The sequence below is a fragment of the Lithobates pipiens genome, unplaced genomic scaffold (genome assembly GCF_037356315.1).
Source record: "Lithobates pipiens isolate NorthernLeopardFrog02 unplaced genomic scaffold, aLitPip1_a1.2 Scaffold_16, whole genome shotgun sequence".
Classification (NCBI taxonomy): domain Eukaryota; kingdom Metazoa; phylum Chordata; class Amphibia; order Anura; family Ranidae; genus Lithobates; species Lithobates pipiens.
The window spans coordinates 257,041,441-257,059,363 of NW_027507748.1; the positions used below are offsets into that span (position 1 = coordinate 257,041,441).

General features: G+C 46.0%; 1 protein-coding gene across 2 annotated transcripts in view; it reads left to right on the plus strand.

The window, feature by feature from the left end:
• PM20D1 (peptidase M20 domain containing 1) overlaps positions 1-17,923 on the plus strand; it is a 585,406-nt gene that overhangs the window by 370,615 nt on the left and 196,868 nt on the right. For both annotated transcript variants that reach the window (XM_077481325.1, XM_077481324.1), the window contains 2 exons: positions 14,861-14,922; positions 15,028-15,106. In XM_077481325.1, coding sequence (XP_077337451.1) covers positions 14,861-14,922; positions 15,028-15,106 — 141 coding nt within the window. The remainder of the gene's footprint in view (positions 1-14,860; positions 14,923-15,027; positions 15,107-17,923) is intronic.

The window sequence follows — 17,923 nt, forward strand, 5'->3', positions numbered from 1 at the left end:
TTGTGGCACTCTGTTTTCACCAGGGCCCTCATCCGGAGCCATGCGCCAGGCAAAGAGCCCTCTGGGGGGAACAATCCAGTCCCCCAGCAAAGAATAGCCAGCCGTCTGCCTGAGCAGGGTCTGGGCGGACTCCACGCCACCGGCCCAGCTTGGTGGGTGGGGCCACAGGCCGTTATAGCGCCGCTTTCCCGCCTGCGAATCGCAGGACTACTACCGCCTCTGCCTGCATCGCTGCGTGGGGAGGAAGGCTCGGCAAGGGAGACTTATTAGTATGGCCGTCGGGCCCCTTATACAAAAAAAGGGGTGGGGCTCTGCAGGTGGGCGTGGCCTACACGGGCGACGCAAGATGGCACAAGATAGCGGTGGAAGGATGGGGTTCACCATCCAGGTCACAGTATGTGAGAACATGTGTGAAACCATGGCAGGGGCGGAGCTTCGGGGGTGAGACAGGCACTACAACGGAGGGACTCCACGCCCAGGACCTCTTTGCCTGGGGGGCTGATGACACCACCGGTCCTGGTCTAGGACGACAGGTCAGAAGGTGAGCTGTCAGTGTGCGAGGAGGAGGAGCCGCAGGGATGCGAGCCAGCGATGGAGGCAAGCGAGGTGGCTGTTGGGGTTCCAGTCAGCGTGGGAAGTCAAATAATGTTTAAATGTTTTTCGTTTAAGCTGCATTGCGGGATTTGTTGGGGGGTTGGGAAGGGGGGTGCAATGTCGTTGGCGGTTGCTCCGTCGGGAACAGAGGGGGTGGATGCTGGGCCACAAGTGGCGGGCTGTGCGCCCGCCAGTTTGAGCCCACAAGTGGCGGGCGATGCGCCCGCCAGTGGTGCAGCGGTGGGGTTGTCAGGTAATGGTAGGATGGAGATGGTAAGGATTGCAGATACAAATAAATAAATAATTTAATAGGAGGTCCGGGATACGATTTTAAAAAGCAGATCTTCTCATTATGGCCCCCTTTAAAAAAAAAAAAAAAAAAAAAAAAAAAAAGGGAAATTTTAATTTTAAGTGTATAGGGTCAAGCAGGAAGAATAAGGGAAAAAGGATGAGGTAAGAGGAGGTACCGATTGATTTTGCGTAAGGCGGTCGCCATTATGCGATTCTCATGGGGGGGAAGAACCCAAACATGTGTAGGCCATTGGTAGGTGCACATGTTAAAAAGGGGGATACGATTGGCTACGGGATGACCAGCAGTTTAGACCGCGCAGGTCGGTATGGCCGTCTCTTGGTGGGGATCAAAGGATAGCGGCCTATGGATGCGGTTTCTGTAGTAGTAGAGGCCTCCGAAGCAGTTCATTCGAGGGGTATACTCCCCTCTGGACGGTCGGCCTTCCTCCGGTGTGTGTGCGATTATACTTTCTACATTACAGCACATTGCAGGTAGGTTCATAGTGCCATTGGCTGCAAAACACAGGGGACCCGATGAGGGATATTGTACTATTTTGTTTTGGCATTGTGATTGTTTCAATGGTTATGGAGGGTCGTCTGCCGGTGACCAAGTTGGAGGTACTATAGAAGGGGGTTTGGGAGGCCCAGGGACAGCGTGAGGTACAGTTGAAGACTTTGCATTCATTGCTGGGTAAGTTCACTTTCGCCTGCTGGTTTTATTTCGATGAGTGGGTTTTGTCCAATGGCTGCCATCTGCTACAGTGGGGATTTCAGGCCCCGACCAATTTAAATGGTTGAATGCGGAACATAGAGAGGGTTAGAAGGTTTGGTACGAGTTCTTAGCTGCTTACAGCGGACGATAGGTGGATGCCAGCCCGGTGAGTAAGGTCGATGGGAAAAGAGGTCATGAACACGGCGGGGTAAACAGGTTTGGGGGAAATTTTTCTTTCAGGGGCAACAGAGTGAGGAACTTTGGCCCCAATATTGTTGGGTGGAAGTGGGGTGTTCGTAAACGGGTGCTATTGGAATTTTTCCAGTGGTTCTGGCTGTGGAGCTGGGGTAAGGGTCATGCAGGAACCTGACACGGAGTTGAATTGTGATTATGTGGGTGTGGTTTATGTGGTCAACCACATGTCCGCGTTGTCACATCTGGTCATATGGCGGCTACACCGTTTTGTGTTGCCTTAGGTGCAGTTGAACATTTTCTATATGCTATTCATCTTGCAGTCATCGGAAACACGGGGGGCTTACTCCTTGCATCTATTTTCAGTGGGACAGGTTCAGAGAGTTAGCCGGACACAGAGGTGGAGGAGTTCCATACTCGGGCTGGATATGGGAGATGGGATTGGAGTCACCACGGGAGGTAACAGGGCAGTCAGCCAGTGAGTCCACATGAGCGGCTTAAGTGAAGATATGAAAGGAAGGGTGGGTTGTTCAGTGCAGGAGTCTGAGGTCAAATATGGCTATGTGGGGGGTAAGGTTGTTGGTGGTACTGTGGTTCCAGGAACTTGGTAAACGGGGGTTGGTGTCTGCCATTGAGCGGAAACTGGTGGGTTTTTGGCTTTTGTTTAACCTGCTATGCAGGGTGAATTGAAAAAGGAGTTTGGGTTGGACAATTAAAAAAAAAAAAAAATGATCATAGGGTTAGAGGGGTGGAGGTGCTGCTGTTTGTGTTACCAGGCTTCAGAGTAATAATAATTAAAAAAAAGGGACAAAACGGTAAGGGAGTTTCTAGGGTTTGGAACAGATGGCATGGAGGGCAGTACATGCGGCACAAGGCTGGGAAGCATTGATCGAGGTTCCAGTTCGGGTGGGTGTTCTGAAAATGCCACTGGGACACAAGGTTGGATGGTGCAGAATACGCTTCACACTCTTTCCACCTCGGGTGGCTGTAGAAGCTGCCAGATGTGGGTTGCATGAGGCGGCGGTAAGGAGGAATGGTAGGTGGGAAGCAAAGAGATTCCGCACTTACCTATGCCTTCATGTGACGGTGGAATAAATGTAAAAAAAAAAAAACGAGCGGGGTTGGGGGATAGGCTGTACATACAAGCTGTGTTGTTTGTGGTGTGGGGTACGTTGGTTTACTTTAAAGTTGGTTCTGCCTTTGTTTGGCTTTTTTTTTCGTCCAGATGGAGGACTTATACGCCTTGTGTGGATTTTCTTTGTCATCTGTATGTTTGTTGGGGGCCAGTAGAGCAGATGCGAGATTGGTTGGCAGACAGTTGGGTAGCTAGAGGAGGGAGGCATGTGTTCACTGGCTAGAGGTATGTGGGTTGAGGTGGAGCAAGGTGATATCGGAAGTGGAACGTTGGGTACGGTGAGACAGACCGCCTGTTGTTTGGGTAATGCATGCAAGGGGTAATGCTTTTGGTTTCGGATGATCAGGCAGCTGATCTTGGACGTTAAGTCAGATATTTTACGACTTCATACGGTTGCCTAACACTCAGGTGGTGAGGAGGTTGTGGCTCAGAATGGGGGGCATGGTGATTAGGCAAGTAGAGGTGGAAACTAATGTGGGCCTGTAATTGAGGGTGTTGGAATACACCTCTAGGTAGTGGGGATTGTTTTATGGGTGCTGGGGCTGCAAGATGGGATCCAGAGGGCCCTGGGGGTGCGGGGGAGTCCTTAAGGGTAAGGTGTCATCCTTGCAGGCTGTGGCGGTGTTTTGTTGGTCTTTGACGGTGGCAGTAAACATATGTGATGGAAAGGGGTGGGCTCATCGGTAGTATGTGCCCCTCCAGTGTATTCCAGTGAAAGGTTAGATGGAATACTGTAATGGTTGCACTGTGGGAAGGGGGTTGTCTCCGAGCTGATTATCCGCTGGAAGCCTATCATGTGGAAAAAGGTCCCGCAGTGTATTGGTGGAATATGTGTTGGAGTTTGGGGATGCTGTCAAAGACCAGAAGACTGGAGTTAAACAAGCCGTTACGGAGGTGATATTTTGGTATATATTTGATATTGGAGTTATTTATATGGTGTGAATAATAAATAGGCTGCTATGGCCATTTATACTCCAGAATTAAGGTGTGGTCTCATCATTTAACCACTTCAGCTCCGGACCAATAAACACCTTAAGGACCAGAGGTCTTTTTGCAATTTCGCACTGCGCTGCTTTAACTGGTAATTGCGCGGTCATGCAATATTGCACCCAAACGAAATTTGCGTCCTTTTCTTCCCACAAATAGAGCTTTCTTTTGATGGTATTTGATTGCCTCTGCGATTTTTTTTTTTTTGCGATATAAATGGAAAAAGAGCGAAAATTTTGAAAAAAAAAGATATTTTCTTCTTTTTGTTATAAGAAAAATCGAATAAACTAAATTTTAGTCATACATTGAGGGCAAAATTTATTTAGCCACATGTCTTTAGTAAAAAAAATGTCAATAAGCGTATATTTTTTGGTTTGCGCAAAAGTTATAGCGTCTACAAACTAGAGTACATTTTCTGGAATTTACACAGCTTTTAATTTATGACTGCCGATCTCATTTCTTGAGGTGCTAAAATGGCAGGGCAGTACAAATCCCCCCCAAATGACCCCATTTTGGAAAGTAGACACCCCAAGGAAATTGCTGATGGGTATGTTGAGCCCATTGAATATTTATTTTTTTTGTCCTAAGGGATTGAATAATGACAAAAAAAAAAAAAAAAAAAAATTTTTTACAAAAAGTTGTCACTAAATGATATATTGCTCACACATGCCATGGTTATATGTGGAATTGCACCCCAAAATATATTCCGCTACTTCTCCCGAGTATGGCGATACCACGTGTGTGGGACTTTTTGGGAGTCTAGTCGCGCACGGCACCCCGAAAACCAATCACCACCTTCAGGATTTCTAAGGGTGCAAATTTTTGATTTAACTCCTCACTACCTATCACAGTTTCGAAGGCCATAAAATGCCAAAATAGCACAAAACCCCCCCAAATGACCCCATTTTGGAAAGTAGACACCCCAAGCTATTTACTGAGAGGCATGTTGAGTCCATGGAATATTTTATATTTTGCCAAAAGTTGCGGGAATATTACAAACTTTTTTTTTTTTTGCACAAAGTTGTCACTAAATGATATATTGCTCACACATGCTATGTGCAGAAGTCAAATTACACCCCAAAATAAATTCTGCTGCTTCTCCCGAGTACGGGGATACCACATGTGGGGGACTTTTTGGGAGCCTAGCCACGTACGGGACCCCGAAAACCAAGCACTGCCTTCCGGATTTGAATATAAAATGCTATAAAAAACAAACTAACCAGAGTCACCCGTAACACTTATACGGTGATCAGTGGTGAAAGGGTTAACTAGGGGCAATCAGGGGGTTCAAATTTTTATTAGGTAGTATATGGGGGTCCCTGGCGCTATATAAAAACCTGACGGGGAACCTAAATAACTAACTGGCTAACCAGCGTCACCAGTGACACTTATACTGTGATCGCTGGTGAAAGGGGGTGAAAGGGTTAACTAGCAGCAATCAGGGGGTTAAAACCATTATTGGGTAGTATATCGGGGTACCTAGCGCTATAAAAACCTGGCGGTGAACCTAAAAAAATAACTAGCTACCTAGCGACACTAGCGACACTGATGCAGCGTTCAGAAAAATTATCGCTTAGTGACACTGGCAAAAGGGGGTGAAAGGGTTAACTAGCGGAAATCAGGGGGTTAAAACCATTATTGGGTAGTATATCGGGGTACCTAGCGCTATAAAAACCTGGCGGTGAACCTAAAAAAATAACTAGCTACCTAGCGACTGTAGCGACACTAATGCAGCGATCAGAAAAATGATCGCTTAGTGACACTGGCAAAAGGGGGTGAAAGGGTTAACTAGCGGCAATCAGGGGGTTAAAACCATTATTGGGTAGTATATCGGGGTACCTAGCGATATAAAAACCTGGCGGTGAACCTAAAAAAATAACTAGCTACCTAGCGACACATGCAGCGATCAGAAAAATGATCGCTTAGTGACACTGGCAAAAGGGGGTGAAAGGGTTAACTAGCGGCAATCAGGGGGTTAAAAACATTATTGGGTAGTATATCGGGGTACCTAGCGCTATAAAAACCTGGCGGTGAACCTAAAAAAATAACTAGCTACCTAGCGACTGTAGCGACACTAATGCAGCGATCAGAAAAACGATCGCTTAGTGACACTGGCAAAAGGGGGTGAAAGGGTTAACTAGCGGCAATCAGGGGGTTAAAAACATTATTGGGTAGTATATCGGGGTACCTAGCGCTATAAAAACCTGGCGGTGAACCTAAAAAAATAACTAGCTACCTAGCGACACTAGCGACACATGCAGCGATCAGAAAAATGATCGCTTAGTGACACTGGCAAAAGGGGGTGAAAGGGTTAACTCTAGGGGCAATCAGGGGGTTAAATCTTTATTGGGGGGTGATAGGGGGCTACCCTGGACCTAACACTAACTGTCCTGACAGTTTTTACTGTCACAACTGACACTGAATGCATTGATCAGTAAAGAAATGATCAATGCAATCAGTGACACTGTGACTGGGGGGGGAGGGGGGAGGGGGGGCGGGGGGGGGATCGGGGGGCGATCGGGGGGGGATCGGGGGGGGTTTGTGTGCCTGTGTGTACCTACATGTCAGTGTAGTGTTGGTGCACACTTACTTTTACTGTTCTCCTCGTAGTCCGGTCAAAAAGACCGCCCCGAGGAGAATGACATCACTTCCTCCTTCCTGTGTAAACAATACACAGGGGAGGAAGCTTCTCATTGGCCAGGAGCGATCCAGAGGGGGTGGCCGAAAACCAACGGCCATCCCCTCATCACGGAGCGCTCCTGGACCGAATCGGACCGCCGTAACCAGCGGGAGGGGGTCCGATCGGACCCCCCACCCGCTGGAAGGCAATCACGTAGATGTACGTGATTATGCCTGCCTGTGCCATTGTGCTGACGTACAATGGCAATACGGCGGTCCTGAAGTGGTTAAGAAGGGTAAGAAATGAGGATGTTGGCGTACAAGTGAACTACACTGGTCATGCTCCCTGCATGTTGGACCTATGTATGTGGCCACGCTGTGTAAAAGTCTCACATGTGGTATCGCCATACTCAGGAGTAATAGCATAATGTGTTTTGGGGTGTAATTTGTGGTATGCATATGCTGTGTGTGAGAAATAACCTGATAATATGACAATTTTGTGAAAAGAAAAAAAAATCTTGATTTTGCAAAGAATTGTGGGAAAAAATGACAACTTCATAAAACTCACCATGTCTCTTACTAAATACCTTGGTGTCTTCTTTCTGGCATGTTAGGGTCTCAAGAAATGAGATAGGCCATCAGTACTTCAGGTATGATCAATTTTCAGATATTGGCACCATAGCTTGTGGACTCACAAAGACCAAATAATATCCACCAATTTGTACTTATTTTTACCAAAGATATGTAGTAGTATAAATTTTGGACAAAATTTATGAAGAAAAATTACTAATCTGCTAAATTTTATAACAGAAACAAAAAAAAAAAAAAAAAAAATATATATATATATATATATATATATATATATATATTATTTATTTATTTATTTATTTTTTTTTTTTTACAGAATTTTCGGTCTTTTTTTCTTTTATAGCACAAAAAAAAAAAACCCCAGCGGTGATTAAACACCACCAAAATATAGCTCTATTTGTGTGAAAAAAAGGACAAAAATTTCATATAGGTACAGTGTTGCATGACTGAGTAATTGTCATTCAAAATGGGAGAGCACCGAAAGCTGAAAATTGGTCTGGTTATTAAGGGGATTTAAGTGCCCAGTGGTCAAGTGGTTAAGAGAGGTATGGACTCCAGAGAGAGAGATAATTTTGCTCCTGTTCATATCATTAGTAAGACCTCATCTGGAATATGCAGTTCAGTTTTGGGCACCAGTTCTCAAAAAGGATATCGGGGGAACTGGAGAAAGTGCAGAGAAGGGCAACCAAACTGATAAGAGGCATGGAGGAGCTCAACTATAAGGAAAGATTAGAGGAACTAAATGTATTCATGCTTGAGAGGAGGAGAATAAGGCTGCTTTCACACAGACGCTTTGCAGGTGCTAAAGTGCTAAAAATAGCGCATGCAAAGCGTCCTGAAACAGCCACTGCTGTGTCTCCATACTGGAGTGGTGTGCTTGCAGGGCGTTCAAAAAAGTCCTGCAAGCCGCATCTTTGGAGTGCTGTAGGAGCGGTGTATTTACCTAAAGCGCCCCTTCCCATTGAAAACAACGGGGCAGTGCTGCAAACCCGCCTGCAAAGCACCGCTGTAGCAGCCCTTTGCAGCGGTTTTAACCCTTTTTCGCCTGGTAGCAGGGGTTAAAACTGCCCCGCTATTGGCTGCTTAGCGTTGCTAAAATGATTGTAAAGCTGCGTTAAATATAGCGCCGCTTTACCGCCAGCGCCCCCAACGCCCCAGTGTGAAAATAGCCTAAGGGGGATATGATCAACATGTTCAAATATATAAGGGGTCCATATAGTGAACTTGGTGTTGAGTTATTCTCTTTATGGTGGACACAGGGGTACTCTTTACATCTAGAGGAAAAGAGATTTCATCTCCAAATACGGAAAGGTTTCTTCACAGTAAGAGCTGTGAAAATGTGGAATAGACTCCCGCCAGAGGTGGTTCTGGCTAGCTTAGTAGATTTCTTTAAGAAAGGCTTAGATACTTTCCTAAATGTACATAATATAACTAGGTACTAACATTTTATAGGTAAAATTGATCCAGGGAAAATCTGATTGCCTCTTGGGTGATCAGGAAGGATTTTTTGCCCTTCTGTAGCAAATTGGAGCATGCTCTGCTGGAGTTTTTTGCCTTCCTCTGGATCAACTGTGGGTATAGAATTGGGTATATTGGATTGTAAAATATTTTTTTTTTTTTTTTTTTTTTTTTATGGTTTAACTGGATGAACTTTTTTCAACCTATGTGGTCATATTAATATTAAATTACATATAGACGATATGAGGGTTATAATCTCCTACACTTTTATACACTTGATACCAGCGCTATAGCTGAAAGACTGCTACAGCGTGGGCTTAGATTGTCGAGAGGGCGTACATGAACAATGAACGTCCTTCCGTGCTTATGCTGCCCGCACACCCTATGATCAATGAGTCCTTGGGGCTGATCACGTCATCAGCTGTCAGCCAATGACAGCTGATCACATGTTGTAAACAGAAGCTGGTAATCTGCTCCTTTTCCCCCCCTCACATTAACAGCACGAAGAGAAAAAAATAAGCCAATTACCGGCACAAGCAAACGGGACATCGGTCCCACACAGTGACAGCAAATGCTGCTAACCAGTTGCCCATCAGTACTGCTATCCAGTGCTGCCTATCAATGCAGCCTCATCAGTGCCTCCTGATTAGTGCCTATTAGTGCAGCCTCACCAGTGCCCATCAGTGCAGCCTCATCATTGCCCATCAATGAAGGAAAAAAAATTACCTGTTTGAAAAATGGAAAATTGTATACTCACCTTTGATAGGGCTGGTTAGCTATAAGTGTTGAAGAGGAATCCACTGTTGCATTCTCAGTATCTATTACCTTAGACAGATGGGTATCTGTGTGCTGCCATGGGAATGCGCCAGGAATGGAAAATTACGGAAAGGTGAGTATACAATTTTCAGTTTTCCTGACGCATCATGGCAGCACACACACTGGGAAATAACTTGCTACATGGGTGGGTGCTTTTAAAAGATTTTTATTTTTATCCACAGGATATGAAAGAATTAGCTTTAATGATCGATCTTCCAATTCAACCACTGTTAACCTAACCCGGTCTATTCTGTAATGAGACATAGCCGTGGTTCTAAAAGACCAGGTTGCAGACTTGCAAATAGTTTCCGGGAACACTCTACAATATGCTGCCCAAGATGTCGCCACTGCCCTGGTCAAATGAGCCTTCAAGTCGTTCGGTATTGGAAGAAGCTGAATTGCATATGCCCTCTTAATGATCTGTATAAGCCAAGAGGCTATTGTCCTGGAAGAAGCTGCCTGACCTTTCTTAGAGCCATGCAGTTTAAATTGGCAAGTTTTCTGCTTTCCTGAATGAGTTAGTAACCTCCAGATATGAAGAAATAACTGATTTGATATCCAATGGATGTGGATCCCCTTGGCTAGTGAGGAACACTGTTAAATTGATCTCTGGATTGGAGTGGAAAGCAAATTCCACCTTTGGTATGAATTGTTCAGACGGTCTTAGAATAACTCTATCAGGATAGAAAACCAGGTGAGACTCTTTCATTGATGGTGAATGCAGCTCGGACACTATTTTTGCAGAGGTTATTGCCACTAAAAAGGCTAATTTGAGCGTTAAATCCCATAAGGATATCGACTCAGAAGGAAAAAAGGATTCTTTTGATAAGGCCTCTAGAACTATTGATAAGTCCCATGTTGGGAAGGTCCGCTTCCTAGGTGGTCTTATTTTCAAACGTGTTTTTCTAAATTGAATTATTAGGGGATTGGAGGCCCATTTGATTACCATCATGGCAGATATTTGAACCTTTAGGGTACTCGAACGTAGACCCCTTTCCAGGCCTCGTTGTAAAAATGTGAGAATTTGTGACACTGAAGGAGAAAGTGGATCCCAGGACAGTTGTGCTAATGTAGTAAATCTTTCCCAAATGTTGTTATAAGTTGTTGACTTCTTCCTGGCCTGTTGCAAGGTAGTCCCCACCCTTAAAGAGCAACCTTTATCTAATAGCCTCTCCCTTTCAATTTCCAAGCCATTAGGTGTAGTCTTTCTGGTGCTGGATGTAGAAACTGGCCCTATGAGAGTAAATCTGGAGTTACTAGAAGGGGTAATGGGTCCTCTGTACTCAGTTGTAGGACAATCATGAACCACGGCCTCCTCGGCCAAAATGATATTACCGATATCACCGCGAACATCGAGTTCCTCAGGGAATTGGAGGAAATATATAACCTAGACGGAACCTCCACTGGTGATGGAGAACATGAACTCCTGATGCCGTTGGATAGGTGACCCTTGCCAGGAACTTGGCACACTGCCAAGTCAATATCGGGAATGCCCCACTTGTAGGTTAGAAGAGGGAAGGCCTGGTGAATTAGTGACCATTCATTGTTTGAGATGAACATTCTGTTTGATCTGCTGCAAGTTGGTTCTGCACTGGTGGGATGTACACCACTTTCAAGTCTACCAAATGGATCCAATTTTCCACCTGTGACTTTTGAGATAGCCAAGTCTAACTTGGGGTTGAACAGGTTGGTTCCGTCCTAGGAGATCTGGCACTAGTTAGATTTGGAAGCTGTATCTGCAACCCACGGTTTTAATCATAGGCCTCTTCTGGACATAACCGAAGACAACATCGCCCTTGCTGCTGATCTTATTATATCTACTGCAGCTTCAGCTACAAAGTCTCCTGCTAGGCTGAGTTCCTGTCTAGCTGATACGATTCTCTCCTGGTCAGCTGCTTCTGACAGTAGTTTTTCAACGTTGGAGGTCCAGTTGTTAATTGCTCTGCCAACCACCGCTAGGATGATAGCTGGTCTGCAGGCTCCTCCCGTTGCTGAATAGGCTTTCTCGAGGTCGAGGTAAATTTTTCGGTCCAAGACGCTGCGATGAGAGGGTTTACGGCTGGTTCTTTTAAAGGATATAGATTTGCTATCCTATTGTTCAGGCTAGACTTTTTGTCGGGCTTTTGCCACTTATCTTTAACTCTTCAAGCTCATCGATAAAGGGGAAGGTCTCTGGGTCCCTTTTTAAGTTAGGGAAGTATTTCCCGTGTTTGCGGGGAGTTTACTTAGGTGCCTCCTTTACTGACCTTGCGAAGGGGTCTATTAAAGCAAAATCGAACCCAACTGAGGGTGGCCTCTTGCACGGTTCCGGTCCCAGGGAGTGCTGGGGCAACGAAAGGGTGCAGGTGCCTGCAGGCTGAAGCCTGGAGCTTGTAAATAACGTATACTCTCAAAGGAAGGCGTGAAGACTGATCACCAGAACTGTTCAGCAGGAGCCAGGCAGGTAAGTATTGATTCAGGAACAACTGCAATGTCAGCAACAGGCAAAGGCTAGCAACTGGCTGGCAGCAAGGTACATAAACAAAAGGCAAGTTCATAGTCAAGGACAGGCAGAGGCAATGGGCTGGCAGCGAGGTACAGAATAGGAAGCGGAGCCAGAGTAGAGAATCCAAGCCGAGGTCTGTATAATCAGTAGAGGTAGATAACAGGCAGGGGTGATCCAGGAGAATGGTCAAGGAAGCCGGGTTTGTCAAGAGCAAGGTAACAGGTCAAAAAGCAATCAGGAACTGAGGAACAAGCTGAAGACAATCCAGCACTAATATCAGGCAGAGTTTCTGTTTATATAGGGTGCCATGCGACAGGATTGGCGGAAGCGAATGTGCGTGCGCACACACGTACGTATGGGTGCGCTAGTGCACACGTTTGTTACGGAACTTGTTCGCCTCTCTCAGGGACACCGCACATGCCCATTGGCAATAGCAGAATGGGAATTAGCCACTGCTGCATGGAGACAGGCATTAGCACTGTGAGATCTCTGACACTGACTAACACTGGATAATCTTCTTCAGCTAATAAATCCTCTGATTCTTGTGGGACGGAAGAGATTGTCGCTGATGTTCTTTGAACTTGTCTAATCGGTTCTGTGACTGACACCTGCAGAATTGACTGCTCTGTACACACTCAGCCCACCCATTACATGGCACAGTGAATAGTTCCTTCGCTGTCTGCAGCTTTCAGGACAGGATGATATGACGTCAGCATTCAGTTCATCTCTTCCTGATAACCCCGAGCTCCCTGGAATGTCCCCCTCCCCTGATCACAGCACAGCAGGTTGGAAGCAGAGGATGTGGGTGAGTGATCAGTGTCCAGCTACACAATGCTATTACTGATATCAGTGCTGTGCAGGGCAGTCAGTGTGTCGGCTCTGTTTGTTTCTTTCTTCTGCTGGTGACCAGGCTGCTGGGGTCTGTACACCTTCTGTGCCCATTATGAGGGGTTCCCACCATCCCTGTGCTGAGTTCCCGTGTCTGTACACCCGCTGTGCCCATTATGAGGGGTTCCCACCATCCCTGTGCTGAGTTCCCGGGTGTGTACACCCGCTGTGCCCATTATGAGTCTCGCCATCCCTGTACTGAGTTCCCAGGTCTGTACACCTGTTGTGCCCATTATGAGGGGTTCCCACCGATAGGCTGCACTGATGGAGGTGGCACTGCATATAGGTATCATTCAGTGGCCATGGGCACTGATAGGGGGCACTGATGGGCCTGCACTGATTATCAGTGCCTTAAAGTATCTGTGTACATATCCCCTGTACAGGGCCAGCGCTACCTATAGACAAGGTAGGCGCCGGCCTAGAGCACACATCAATCCGGCGGTACCGTACCGATGCCCCCCCACCACCTCCAGGCTCAGTGACTGACTCCATCCCCAAAATTGTAGCAATCTATAAAAAGGTGGGGTATACATGGGCAGGGCAAAAGGGGTGGAGTCAAAGGGGCGGCAAAATGAGGTTTCACCTAGGGTGTTAAAAATCCTTTCACCAGCCCTGCCCTGGTCACTTCTTCAGCGCATGTCTGGCAAGCTAGCTTGTTAGAGGGGGCTTGCCAGCAGGCATTAGCTGCAGGTTGGGTACAGTGGTCATGCTGCACTTGGTGAGAGGATGACGATTTACTGTGGTGGTGGGAGGAGGTTCTTGACTGGCTTCTTCTGGAGTGTGAATGCCTAGAAGGGGATCGTTCCCTGTGTTTGGAGTGAGATGATTTTGATGACCTGCCAGGGCTATCAGGATAAAGTGATATTAGTGGCATGGCTCTCTTTTACTCCTCTTCACTACTTAACAAAATATGATGCCTCTTACCTCACTCGCTGTGGGTGGTCTGCTGGGGCAGCGGCCTTCATGAGCAACAGAGTATATCTGGAAAGAGAAGGGTTAATGATGAAGCTCAGTGCAGGATAGGCACCCATCCATAAGAGAAACAAAAGGGGAGAGCAGTGTCTTACCAGGTCAGAAGGCTTAGTAGTACTAGTGGCAGCAGTAAACAGATGCAGAAATGCAGAGTGCAAGCGTGGGGAACCATCTATAAGGCTGTACAGCATAAGGATCCATTTTTAAATAGACGGAAGTGACATGCACATGTGGCGATCCGCTGCATCCGATGCCATTTTTGAAACTGGCGAACAGACGAAGATACTTGCTTCACTTCCGGTCGCGCTGCCGAGCCGATCACAGCCGCCATGTTGGGAAGGGCAAGAAACCTGGAGCACTAGAAAAAAAAAGAAGATGATAATAGAAAAAAAAAAAAGAGTGGCTTAAGAGAAGGCAGGTAAGAGGTAAAGTGGAGGAAAAGATGGAGGCTTTTGCAGTGTGTTCTGAGCCTGTTTAAGGCTTGTGAAATATATACTACAACTCCCCTGAGACCATCAGAGTGGGGTCCCCGCATATAGCTCGTTTAGAGACTGTACAGTCAGGGCTTCCAACTAGGAGAGGCTGAACCTAGCTGGGGTGAAGCGGTAAGAGGTCTGTGCTTTATCCCGTCAGTCCTAAAAGGTAAGGGGAAAAAAAAGGAGAATGCAGCGGTGGACTCCTCTTCGACACTTATAGCTAAGCAGTCCTATCAGGTTGTGGGGGCGGAGTCACAACCCAGTGTGTATGCTGCCATGATGTGTCAGGAAAATGTTATAACTATGAAAACTTTTTTTTTCAAAATATTCGGTCTATTTTTGTTTAGCAAAAATTTTAAAACCCAGTGGTGATTAAATAACACGATAAGAAAGCTCTATTTGTGTGAAAAAAAAAATCATATGGGTAGAGTGTTGCATGACAATTTGCATAATTGCGTAATTCAAAGAGTACCAGCCCTGAAAGCTGAAAATTGGCCAGTAAGCAAGTGGTTAAACGTTGCAAAAAAAAACTATACTTGGCAGAATTTTTTTAATTAATTAGAAATGTTAAATTTGTATTGATGATTTGTGTAAAAAATACTGTATAGCTTCATCTATAAATATATCACAGTCTTATTATTTTACAGTTTTCTTTTCCTCTCAATGTCATGATGGCAAATTTGTGGTTGTTCTCTCCAATCATTAGCAGGTAAATATTCTTCATTTGAGAACTGAATGTTGTAGAAAGATCATTACTGTAAGTCTGTAGTTGATGGTATATTGCCATTGAAATTCATTTTTTCTTTATTTTTAGAGTTCTACAAACAACTCCTTCAAGCAATGCTATAGTGCGGACCACTACTGCAATAACCATCTTTAATTCTGGATTAAAGGTACTATTGTTGACATAATAATGAAAAAACACTGCCACTTAAAGGGAAATATGTATACAGCGTCAGCAACCATCTTCGTTTTTACAAATAAATAATCAGAAAATTAAGTCCTGATAGATAACTTCATGCTGGCCCCCTTTGCAGGTATAGATATGTAAAACATTAAAAATGAGGGTGTGGCTGAGTGGCGGATGTAACCAGATGTGTGCACTGCTCTCTCCACCAAAAATCCTGTTCATAATCCTTGGGGTGACCTGTTAAAGTACCCGATCTGTACTACACATACATCGGCAGCTTGGCAAAGCATATCGGCGTCTCCTGGGCAGTATATACTGCAAAATATGATGGCTAAAAAGCTAAAAGAAGCCATTGACTTCCCTGACCTGGTGATCCAAGATGGCACCTGGACGCAGTGCTCATCGAAAGACAAGTAAAAGGAGGCGGCTCAGAAGTTTTTTTTCAAAATCCACACCGAAGGTGCTGCATGCTGCCTCCTCATTTAGGGAAGACAATTCAAGAGAATAATCCAAGGCAGATTATACGTGCCACTGGAGGAGCTGGCCGGCTACAGACAGGGTGGGAGACAGTAAGTGCACAAAATCTCCCCCATACTGCATCATTCCCATCCCCCGTGGAGAGCCAGAGCCCACTCTGAGAGACATCATGGCAGTGGTCACTAACTGCACCACCTCCATTACCGTCCTGACAGAAGAGATAAAAGGGGTGAAAGCAGATGTTTCTTTTATCAGGCATGACCTGCAAAAACTGAGAAAACATCAGCTTTAGAGGGACGGGTCAGTAATGTGCAGGATGATATGGAGCCTTTAATGCGAGATGTAAAACACAAGGTGATGATGACTGCACAACATACTGCACTCCTGGATGATTTGGAGAACAGGATGAGGCACAATAAGGCAGGCCATAGGTATACCTGAGAGGGCTGGGGGGGGGGGGGGGGGGGAAATCCCATTGCTTTTATTGAGTCCTAGCTGCTCACAATGTTTGGGAAGGAGTCGTTCACTCCCATGTTCTCTGTGGACAGGGCTTACAGTGTCCATGCGCCCCCTACCTCCAGGCCATCCTTCTCGCACTTTCATGTTTAAATTGTTAAACTACAAAGACAGAGATGTGATTTTTGCTAATGCATGAAATATGAGTGGTGCATTGGTCATGGACAATACAAAAATTTCCTTATTTCTGAATTACTCTGCGGAAGTGCAGAAGCAGCAACAGAGGCGAAATTTACAGACGTAAAACAACATCTCAGAACTCTTAATCTGCAATACACCATGCTCTTCCCAACTAAACTGAGAGTGGTGGCCAACGGGGAGGCTCACTTCTTTGAAAAACCTGCTAATGCAACAATGGCTAGACAGGGAGGAGCACATACGCCACCAAGGCCTGCTGAGTCATGATTGGCTGTAAGTGCTTTTTTCTTCTTCCTTTTTATGATCAAAAGGAGATCACCTGCCCACACTTGGAGGATAGATGGGATACAGATGGCAATTTTTTTCGTTAAATATTATTCCATTGACATATTCTGCTGTTGGAGGAATTCAGTACAAAATCCTTGAACTCTCCCCCCCCCCCCCATGGTCCTAATAGGACAGTTAGCTTTGAAAGGTTCATTGTGGTGGTCCCGGTTGGACCACATAAAGTCTTTCTCAGTTTATATTTTTAGTTTTTTTCCCCTCTTTTTGTGCTAACCTTTCTGTGGATGCCCTGCAGATTTATGTTTATCCACCTGGATGCCTATACCTTTGTCTTCCTTATCCTGATCAACTGCCCTTTCTTAATGACTAACACTGTACGGATCCTGTTCTGGAATGTTCGAGGCCTTGGTAACCCTGTAAAATGGTTGGCTGTTTTTCAAAATGTAAAAAGACTAAGGGCAGACATATGCCTATAAGAGACTCATCTATCACCTGATTTGTCTCATTGTCTGTCGCCAAGATCGTTTACTTGCCAGTAGTGATGGACGAACTTCCGACGGGACGTTTCGCGAACGCGAAACGCGAACGGACACAAACGTTCGCGAAAACGACCGTTCGCCGCGGGCTCCATTGACTTCAATGGGAGGCGAATTTCGCAAACCTTTAGGTCGAATTTGCGGCCACGGGGTAATTATTAGGGGGTAGCACGTAGTCCCACCACCTGGACAATAGCATAATACATGTATGAGGTGAATTTGGGATCGATAACTACAAGCATTTTTTTTTTATTTGGGAAATTGTTCTGACAATTCAGGACTATGGAGCTAATGAAGGCAATGGAGGAGAGGGAAGGTCAGGGACCAGGGTAGGCAAACAAGAGGGTGCAGGAGATACAGAGCACTGACAGCAGCACCGTAATACAGAGCACTGACATCAGCACCGTGACATACAGCGCTGACAGCAGCTCCGTGACATACAGCGCTGACAGCAGCTCCGTGACATACAGCGCTGACAGCAGCTCCGTGACATACAGCGCTGACAGCAGCTCCGTGACATACAGCGCTGACAGCAGCTCCGTGACATACAGCGCTGACAGCAGCACCGTGACATACAGCGCTGACAGCAGCTCCGTGACATACAGCGCTGACAGCAGCTCCGTGACATACAGCGCTGACAGCAGCTCCGTGACATACAGCACTGACAGCAGCTCCGTGACATACAGCGCTGACAGCAGCTCCGTGACATACAGCGCTGACAGCAGCACCGTGACATACAGCGCTGACAGCAGCTCCGTGACATACAGCGCTGACAGCAGCTCCGTGACATACAGCGCTGACAGCAGCTCCGTGACATACAGCGCTGACAGCAGCTCCGTGACATACAG